Source organism: Rousettus aegyptiacus, unplaced genomic scaffold (assembly GCF_014176215.1).
Source record: "Rousettus aegyptiacus isolate mRouAeg1 unplaced genomic scaffold, mRouAeg1.p scaffold_m13_p_9, whole genome shotgun sequence".
Classification (NCBI taxonomy): Eukaryota; Metazoa; Chordata; class Mammalia; order Chiroptera; family Pteropodidae; genus Rousettus; species Rousettus aegyptiacus.
The window spans coordinates 96,714,946-96,724,351 of record NW_023416312.1 but is presented as its reverse complement, the minus strand read 5'-3'; the positions used below and the strand labels follow the sequence as shown (position 1 = coordinate 96,724,351).

The following is a 9,406-nucleotide window of genomic DNA, read 5'->3' as shown; positions in this document are numbered from 1 at the left end:
GGTGTCCTTCCCAACCTTCGGCCCCAGGCCGACTGTGAATGATGCTTGCCAGGGCCTTATGACCTTCCCTCCTCGCATCTGCTGCTACCAGCCAGACAAAACAGGCCTATGTGGTCCGGTAACAGCATGGAGCTTTCTCCTCACAAAGGCTCCTCCCTCTGTCTGGAGCACTCTTCTTGTGGAGGTGGTCGTGGCTTGGTCACGGACTCCCAAGGTTTTGTTCTAATGTCACTTTAGTAGCCACCTCCATAGAAATAGCAAGCGACTCCAGACCTTGAATCCCAGCACCAGCCTTTGATTGACTGGCTATTTATCGTCCGCAAGCTCCAGAAGGGCAGGAACTCAGAACTCTCCATCTGCCATCGGTCCTCGGTGTCCATAGCTGTGGAATTACCGAGTGTTTCTTGAACAAATGCCTAGGACTGGAGTTCCTTTTAGATGGAGGATGGAGGGTTCTCAAGGGGCTTCCGTGAAGGAGAATGGCATTTGGGCTCCTGTGCGAGGGGAAGTGACTTTCATAGATAGAGAGGGGAGAAAAGTAAAGGGCTTCCAGGTGAAAAGCAAAGCAGGTGCAAGGGCCAAGAGGCAGGAACCCGCTGGTAAGAGACAGCGGTTGCACCGCAAATCCTTTGGGAACACCTGAAAGACTGCGGCGGCTCTCCAATCAGGCGCGTGTGCAAGGCGTTCGCTCAGCACCGGCCCGGCGGGCAGGAGGCGGGGCGGGGTGACGAGGCGCGCAGGCGCACTCGTGACCCGTGAGTCGGCGGCACCGGGGACTCGGGTCCTGGCGGCGGAATCGCGCAGTCTGCGTAGGCGGCGGTGGCGGCGGCGGTGGCGGCAGCCCGGCACTGGCGCCTGGGCTCGTCACCGTCGCCAAGGGGCTGCCGCACGGAGGCGGAAATGCCGCCGCCGGGCTGGGGGCTGCTCTGGCTCGGCCTGGTCCTGGGCTCCGCCTGTGTCTCGCTGGGGTCCTGCAATCTGGCCAGCAACTCCACAGGTGAATTCCGCGTCTTCTCTCAGATGACAGGGAATCCTCCCTCCCAGGTCCCCTCCGTGCTTCCCTCCCCGCATCCACCCTTTCCTTCCTTCCCTCTCTCCCTCCCTCCCTCTTCCCTGCTACCCACCTATGGTCCTGTTTCCCCCCTATTCATTCTTCTCTCCCTACATCCATTCTTTCCTCCCATGCTCTCTCCCTCATACTATTTTTCCTTCCTTCCTTCCTTCCTTCCTTCCTTCCTTCCTTCCTTCCTTCCTTCCTTCCTTCCTCCCTTCCTCCCTCCCTCCCTCCCTCCCTCCCTTCCAACCACCTTATCCTTTATTCCCTCTGTACATATTTCCCTTCCTACATTCTTCTATCCCTCCCTCTGTCCTCTTTCCCTTACTCTCCCTCTCTCTCCCTTTCGCTCTCTTGCTCCCTTCCTGCCTCCTCCCTCTTCCATGGGTGAGGCCATGGCCAAAGCCTTACCCTCCTCCCTGGACTCGGGTCTCCCATGTGTACGCACTCCGCCCTGCCTGGGTGGCTAGCTGAGCTGTGAAGGTTCAGGGGCCAGCCTTGGGTCTCGCACGCTAGCATGTAGCATGGGTGGGGGTTTAGTGTCATGTAGGTGATCTCAATGAAGCCCCTCCCTCCAGTGCAGATGCTCTGAATGTCCTCCTAATCATGACCTGCGCCCCTCCTTGGGCTGTTCTGGGGATAGGCACTTAAGGCTCCCAAACATAGACCATCTGGCATCCCACAGTCTCCTTTTCTGGAATGCCTTCGCCCAGGTATGTCTGGGGCCCTCTAGGTGCAGGTGGGTGTGTTCTGCACTGAGGGTTGGGGGTCCCCTCAGCTGTTGCTAGATGAGACTGGTGGTGCCAGGCATCTGCTTGTTAGAGGGAAGCATCATCTGGAAAACGGCGATTGCGACAACCCAGTTTCCACTGACAAGGAAGCTTGTGCCTCAAAGGTGCTCCTCCTCCTTGGGTGCCGTGTGTGCCATGGCCCTGACGTGCTCAGGATGTTCCTGACTAGCTTCCTTCAAAAAAGTTGAGCTTGCCTTGTGCTGAGAAACAAGGGATGCTGCAGAATGCCACCCTCAGATCTGCCGGTTGAACTTGGGCAAGGGCCAGCCAGCTTGTCATGGCGACACTCCTTCCTGAACCTCCTCAGAGGGCCACCCCCAGGTGTCTCACCTGCTCTGTACACCTGTGAGACTCCATCGTGTAGAAGGAGGGCATGATCATCTACTTGGATGAGGGGCTGAGTCCTCCTCTCCCTCTCTCCCGGGGACTTTGTTCTGGTGACTGGGGGAGGGACAAATCCCACAGGTTGGCTTTGAGACGTGATGACTCAGCTGCCAAGCTGTTTGCTGAGGACTCAGAGGTTGCCTGGTTATGTTTGAGCTGCTGGCTGTTTTCCTCTGAGGGCATTTTCCTCTTCTTCTACTCCCTAACAGCTAACAGTGTGCGCCCTGAGCCGTGTGACTGGGAGGAGATCCGAAACCACCCGCCTGTATGACTTCAACTTCTACTGGAGGGTACATGCCGGAAACTTCTCCACCATCCCCCAGTACTTCAAGGAGAATGGCTACGTGACCATGTCGGTTGGAAAAGTCTTTCACCCTGGTAATGCTTGCTGTCCAAAGTCTGGGTTCTTTCCTGTTTTTTCACCTGATTATGGGGGTGGGGGTCCCCTCCTGGGGTTAGAGCTGTCTTTGCAGAGGCCTCTAGGGCCGGGTGGACACCTCCTTACTCACCGCTGTCTTTTACATAATATCGCTTCCCATCCTGGCCTTCTGTTCTGCCCCACAGTGAAAAATGCAGAAGGAGTTTTCCTTCCTCTCAGAGCCATGTCGTGGTACTGTTCGGCTCCTGGGGTGGAAGGCAGTGCAGTGGATGGGGAAGTGGCAGCGTCAGGTAAAGTTAGGGATATAGGGAGAGAACATCTGAGGACGCCCCAAGTGGCCTGCAGTGCTGTCACTCTCTCTTTGCCCAGTGAAGGGCCCGCTGCCCTCGGCCTGTGAACTAGGCCAGCAAAGGAGTGAAAACTGGCAGGAGGGCCCGTGGGGCTCCAGGGGCTGCCAGTCCATGCTGCGGCACTGCCTGCTAAACTGGTTCTCTAACGCCGAAGTCAGAGTGCTGAGGTGCAGGCGAACTTGAAGACTTTCAATGTGCGGAGAAATCGAGAAATCGCGTGGTGAGACTATAGTTTGGCAGGAAAGGGGCTTATAATGTCAATAGAAATCAGCTGTATTCCTACCACCCTGAGAGCTACATTGGGATGCCTCCCCACCCCATTCTGGGTCTGTGACTTTCCTGATTTGAGATGATTGAGTACGTATAATTTTCTGTTGTGAATTGTTAAAAATAGCATCCCCATGTTATGAGGAAGTACTTTTGAGTGACAGCACAGTAGTCCGTCATGCAGATGTACTGTATTTCCTCTAAGTTGTCTCAGGTCGTTTCTGTCACGCATCCAGCTGGGACGACTGCCTCTGGTGGCAGAGTGGTGGGCAGTGGTACCGCGTATCTGGGCCCCTGGGTTCCAGTTCCACCAGTGGCACTTCTTAGCTGTGCAGTTGACCTTGAGCCAATTATTCACCCTGTCTGAGCCTCAGACTTCTGCTCCGGGAAGCTGGCATCATAGCCTCCTTGATTCTCTCACAGGGGAGTGTCCCAGTGCATGTCATTCAGCAGTGTGACAGTGCGTTGAAAAGCCAAGCTCTGTATGGACCGCAGTGCTTTTCCTTAGGGGCTGTGACTTGACTGTTTTCAGTAGTGTTCCCCTCGCTCACCCTTTCGAGTTCCTTCCTAGGAGCCTAGTGTGAATCGCCAGGGCTTAGGGGACTGGGATGTCAGATACTCAGTACTCAGTGAGAAACCTAGAGCGTTGGGTTAGGAGATTTGTCCTCTGGCCCATGCCCCTGGCTTTTAGAAAGAAGCCGAGGCTCAGAGAGAGGAGATATTTCACCAATTGTTGACAAAGTTTTAACTTAGGGTGGGGCGGGCACTGGAGGATGCTTCATATTTTACTTAAAGCCTTTCTTTTTTCCTCCTTCAAGGAATATCTTCTAATCATAGTGATGATTCTCCATACAGCTGGTCCATTCCTCCTTATCATCCGTCCTCTGAAAAGTACGAAAATACCAAGGTAAGGGTGTGAAAGGGATACTGTACTGAAGAGCAGCTGCTCTTTTGCTGTCTGGTAGTTTAAGGTTCCCGGTTGAGAGACTAGAGGTGGGATCCTTAGCATCAGGTCCATTGGGGGAGGCGGCTTTGTTACAGAAGCAGGAGGGTATGCCTTGTCCTGGAACCTTATGCTGTAGTGTGTGAGATTCATTTAGGGGCCGCTTGGGGCTCGTTGTTGGTAAGGCTCTGTGCTCAGTGTTGTAGGAGATGCGGAGACCCAGGAGGGAGAAGAGTGACCTGTGCTCCAGGAGCCTCCGCCTGGATTGGGAGAAAGGCATACCAGTTGTCTGTCAGTCTGTCTGAGGCCTGGTGGATATGTTCAGGTGCTGAGACCTTTCACAGGGGTTTTACAATTGTAGAGCCCTGTGCTAAAGCAGGAATGTACAAAGCAACTTGGTCTTGGTTCAGAGGACTCCCCCATATGTAAATGAAGCTAAAACTCTCCTTTCAGAAATTCAGAAAACCAGCTGCAGGACTGAGAAATGGCTTGCTCCTGGGAGGTTTGTAGCGGATCCTGTGGAGAAGGGTGTCAGTTTTGGAAGTTAGTGGGGTGGAGAGGAGTAGTCAAAATAACTGAGAACTTTGCCTTTCAGAATGCAGTGAAAGCCAAGGGCTCTGACCTTTGGCTTGTGGCTTGAGTCTTAACAGAATGAGAGTGGAGGCCCCATCTGAATCCCTCCGTTGCCTCAAGCCATCTTGTTACTTTTTACTGGCTCACTCACGAATGCCAGGCCCACATCTCCCACTCCCCACATGTGCTCTCAGAGCAGTGGGTCTGACGGAACCGGATCCTCATGACAGCTGCAGATTGCGTGAGCGTGGAGGGGAGTTCGCTGGGAGGCTGGTGCTGGGCCGTCCTGCCCCTGGGCCAGGTGGACAAGGCAGCTTGTGGGAGGAAGGTCCTCTCAGATGGACCAGCAGCCGCCGCAGCCCCTGGGTCTTTGTGAGGTAGAAATCATATGGTCACCCTGACTTAGCCTGTGGCCAGCGTGGCCATTTTGGAAAATGTAGTGTTTGATCTGTGCACGGTGTGGTTGAGGTTCCAGAAATTCCATGGCCTGTCACCTCATCCAGTTGACCGGGCCCCTGTCCCTTACACCCCTTAGTCTGTCTTTGAATTCATAGACAGATTTTTTCTTTTGTTAAGAAAAATTTATGGCACAATTCTTATATCATAAAAATCACCCTTTTAAAGTGTACAATTCACTGATTTTTATACTGTCACAGCATTGTGCAACCATCAGCAAAAGGGATTTAAGATCGTTTCATTACCTCAAACCTTAGCCTTATACCCATTATCATCCAGTCCCCATTGCCGCTCAACCCCAGCCCGTGGCAGCGACTGATCTTTCTTTCTCTTTGGATTTGCCTATTTTGGACATTGCGTATCGGTGGAATCGTACAGTATCTGACCTTTGGTGTCTGGCTTCTTTCACTTAGCATAATGTTTTTGAGGTTGATCTGTGTTGTAGCATGGATTGGAACTGTATTACTTTTTATAGAGAAATAAAAATGGGCAAACTTCTTGAATAGACATTCATCTGCAGAACATATACCAATTGCCATAAGGACACAGAGAGATGCTTAACACCTGGTCGAACCCATTTTTTTTAGTCTGTTCTTCAGTGGGTGGACATTTGGGTTGTATTCACTTTTTAGCTCTTATGAATGAAGCTGCTATAAACATTCCTGCAGAGGTTTTTGTGTGAACCTAGGTTTTCAGTTATGTTGGGTAGAATTGCTAGGTCAAGTGTTTGTGTGGACTTAGAATGTTATTTTATTTATTTATTGTTGTGGTGTTTACGCAGGAGTGGAATTGCTAGGTCAGAGTGTGATTCTATGTTTAATGGTTTGAGGAAGTGCCAGATTGTTCTTCAAAGCAGCTGCACCATTTTACAGTCCCATCAGCAGTGTGTAGGGATTCCAGTTTTTCCACATTTGTTAACACTTGTTATTTTCTCTTTTTAAAAATTATAGCCATCCTAGGCAGTGTGAGTGGGTATCTCATTGTGGTTTGATTTGCATTTCGATGATGACTTAAGATAGTCAGCATCTTTATGTGTGCTTATTCACCATTTGTGTATCTTCTCTGGATAAATGTCTATCTAGTCCTTTGCCCATTTTTTAATTGGCTTCTATTTTGTTGTTGAGCTGGAGTCAGATTTTTCTGATCATTAGTTTACTTGGACTTCCTTTTATTGTTTACCAGAGACAGAGGGTTAACAGCACGGAAGTAAGTGCTGGCGGATTTCTGGCCCTTCCCTTGAAGAGCAGAAACGCTTCTCTGTTTTAGTTTTACTTCCTGTGTGCCTGTCCTGAATGACTAATACACAATGTGCTGCTGATAGAAAGGTGAAATCTGTTGTGGGTGTAAACTTTGTGACTTCTGCTTCTTAGCTTTCAAAAGGTGATTCCATATGTTTTGTTCTGAAAGACATGTAGGGGGCCAGACGGAGAACTCCATGCCAACCTGCTTTGCCCTGTGGATGTGGCAGATGTACCCGAGGGCACCTTGCCTGACAAACAGAGCACCGAGCAAGCCATCCGATTGTTGGAAAAGATGACATCGTCTGCCAGTCCTTTCTTCCTGGCCGTTGGGTATCACAAGCCACACATCCCCTTCAGATACCCCAAGGTGAAGAGCCGGCTGAGGCCCGGGCCACCATCACTAACTCATGGGGGATGCTGATCCCACACGGCTCGGACAGCTGTGCCATTTGTTAAAAGAGGGATTCTAGTAACGAAGGTGGCCAAGTGCCGCCATCGCCGGTCACCAGGGGTGCCTGAGAGCCCTAGTGTACTCAGGGGTGTGAGGATGAGATGCAGAGATCACAGCTAAGGGTTTGACTTAGGACAAAGAAGAACCTTGTTGGAAACCCTTGGCCTTCTACTCCCCTGCACTGGAGGTTTTCATTTCTTTCCGTTCAACTCAGTGTGCAAATGTTGGGGTGATTGGTGAGAACATCTTAGAGGAGTGAGTCAGAGCTTGCTGCCAAAGCCTGCAGTGAGTGATGGTCCTTGAGACTCAATTCCAGGGAACGTTTTCAGTGATCACCTGTCCCCTGAGGGCTGTCCAGTCACACCTGTGACACACAGGGCCCTGTGCTGCTTGTTGGGACCTCAAATCCTGTGTTTGCATGTATATTCTGTAGAGCATGGAATTGCTTCCTTTTTAAAACATCTTTTTCAGTTTTTCTCTATCAGGTTTTCCTGGGCCGAGCAGCCCTTTCTTTTGACTTCACGGAGCATGGGCCTTGCTTGCGGTGAGAGTAGAGAGCAGAAGACATGGTGTGGCATCTTACTTTGACTGTCCCAGGGGACCTCGGCTTCCTAGCGGGAGCCGTCAGCCCCCTGGATGCAGTGAGACTCACTTCTCCTGCTTCTCACTCAGAAAAGAGTTAACGTAGCAGGCCTGACGGTCATCCTTTGAAAGTCCTGGCTACGAGCTTGGTCCTTGACTGGGGGTCCTGGACCTCGGGACTGTCCCCACCATTCCCAGGACCGATGAGCGGCTCTTATGCCTAAAGCGGCCATGCAGAGCCCTGCCCTGCTGCCCAGAGTCTGGGATTTGCGTATGTGTAGGCAGTGGGTGTCCAGGTAACTGCGCTGGGAACAGCCCTGGGTGCTGAGGCTTAATGAGCTGCCCTGGTGGCAGCATTTCACACATGTTGTCACGCAACTCATTGCTGACAGCGTTCACACATTCTGTTTAACATCGCCGACTAAGGACTCTGGACACTCATGCCTGGTTTCCCTCAGATTTGTCCATGTGACTTCTCCGTTTCCTGAATGGGTTTGGTCTCCTTTCCCTATCATCAGTCATAGCCCAGTATGTGACCGTATGCTGTCCTCTGAGCTCTCCCAGGGATTAGCGACACTAAGCGTGGTTTGGGGAGCAGGCAGCACCTCTCCGCACCTGTTCTAGGTGGACGGGAGGTGGTGATAGCGATAGGAGGACGTTGGTTTGTATGAGGAAGGAGACCTATTGCTGCTTGGTTTATAGAAAAGAAGTCACGTGATTTTATTACACTTGGCGTTTTGGTAGAGTGACCTAAGGCCTGACTTTCAGGTAGGGGGAAATGTCTGGGGAGTGTTGGTGAGCCGCCATGTAAGTAAGCATCACAGACTTAGAGAAAATCAGTGTAAACACTGATGCAGTTTCAGCCTTGCGCCTTTGCCAAAGGAGTGACAACCTGGTGGCTGTGTGTGCTTTTCCTTCAAGGAGTTTCAGAAGTTGTATCCCTTGGAGAACATCACGCTGGCTCCTGATCCTCAGGTCCCTGCTGGCCTCCCTCCTGTGGCCTACAATCCCTGGATGGACATTAGGCAGCGGGAGGACGTCAAGGCTTTAAACCTCAGTGTGCCCTATGGCCCAATTCCTGTGGACTTTCAGGTACCAAGGACTTATTTGGGGGAAGGTTTGGGCACTTATGACATGATTTCGTTGGTGATGACACTTCGGGAAGACATATGGCTCCATCCATCTCGTCTTCCTAAGAACCTAAGCATATTGCAAAGTGCTGAGGTTGGGGGTGGTCTGGAGGCATTTAGGACATGGGAGTGCTGAGTGGAAAGAGTCTCCCAGGAAGTGTCTCCACTTCCAAAGGGAGCATCTGGAGATGTGGTGATTCACTGGATGGCAGCACGGGTGGAGAAGAGACCCGGGCCACCATCACCAACTCATGGGCGATGCTGTTTAACCTGGTGAGAATTCATCAGTTATGGGGTTGTGGGCAACTCCTACGCAGCCCAGAATACTCAGGTTGCTGGTACTTGCAGGTCCCCTCTGTGGGACAGCCTGTATGGGCTCCTGTCGCTCTCAGGGTGGCTTCGTGAGCAGCGTCTTGGCAAACAGGGAGCTGGGCACCAACATGGCCAGTGCCAGCCAGCTGCAATGTCTGCTGTCCCTTTGCCATGATGAGGGGGTGGAGCAGCCAGAGAGTTAGAATCCTCACACCGACTCATCAGCCACTCTCTGCCCGGAGTGCCGAGGACATGCTGACCAATGCAGTTTTCGGAATGTTCCACATGCAGTCCTGCCCTTCTGTTAATGACGGGAGTACTCCGACAGGAAGTACACAATGGAAGGAAGAAGGCAGTGTTTTCAAAGTGTGCATCCTGGACCACCTGCTTCCCAATCGCCATGAGGTGATTATTAGGAGCACACAGTCCTGGCCCTACGCGGACTTAGGGAACTGGCAGCTGGAGGCGAGGCCTGAGAACCTGCATGTCTAAA

The 9,406-nt window shown here is 51.8% G+C and overlaps 1 protein-coding gene across 1 annotated transcript in view; it reads left to right on the top strand.

Moving 5' to 3' along the window:
* Nucleotides 1-765: 765 nt before the first annotated feature.
* Nucleotides 766-9,406, top strand: part of IDS (iduronate 2-sulfatase) — a 47,287-nt gene continuing 38,646 nt past the window's right edge. Inside the window, 7 exon segments of the mRNA XM_036226514.1 lie at nucleotides 766-997; nucleotides 1,638-1,658; nucleotides 1,661-1,767; nucleotides 2,439-2,607; nucleotides 4,044-4,132; nucleotides 6,605-6,805; nucleotides 8,393-8,563. Coding sequence (XP_036082407.1) covers nucleotides 901-997; nucleotides 1,638-1,658; nucleotides 1,661-1,767; nucleotides 2,439-2,607; nucleotides 4,044-4,132; nucleotides 6,605-6,805; nucleotides 8,393-8,563 — 855 coding nt within the window. The 5' untranslated portion in view covers nucleotides 766-900.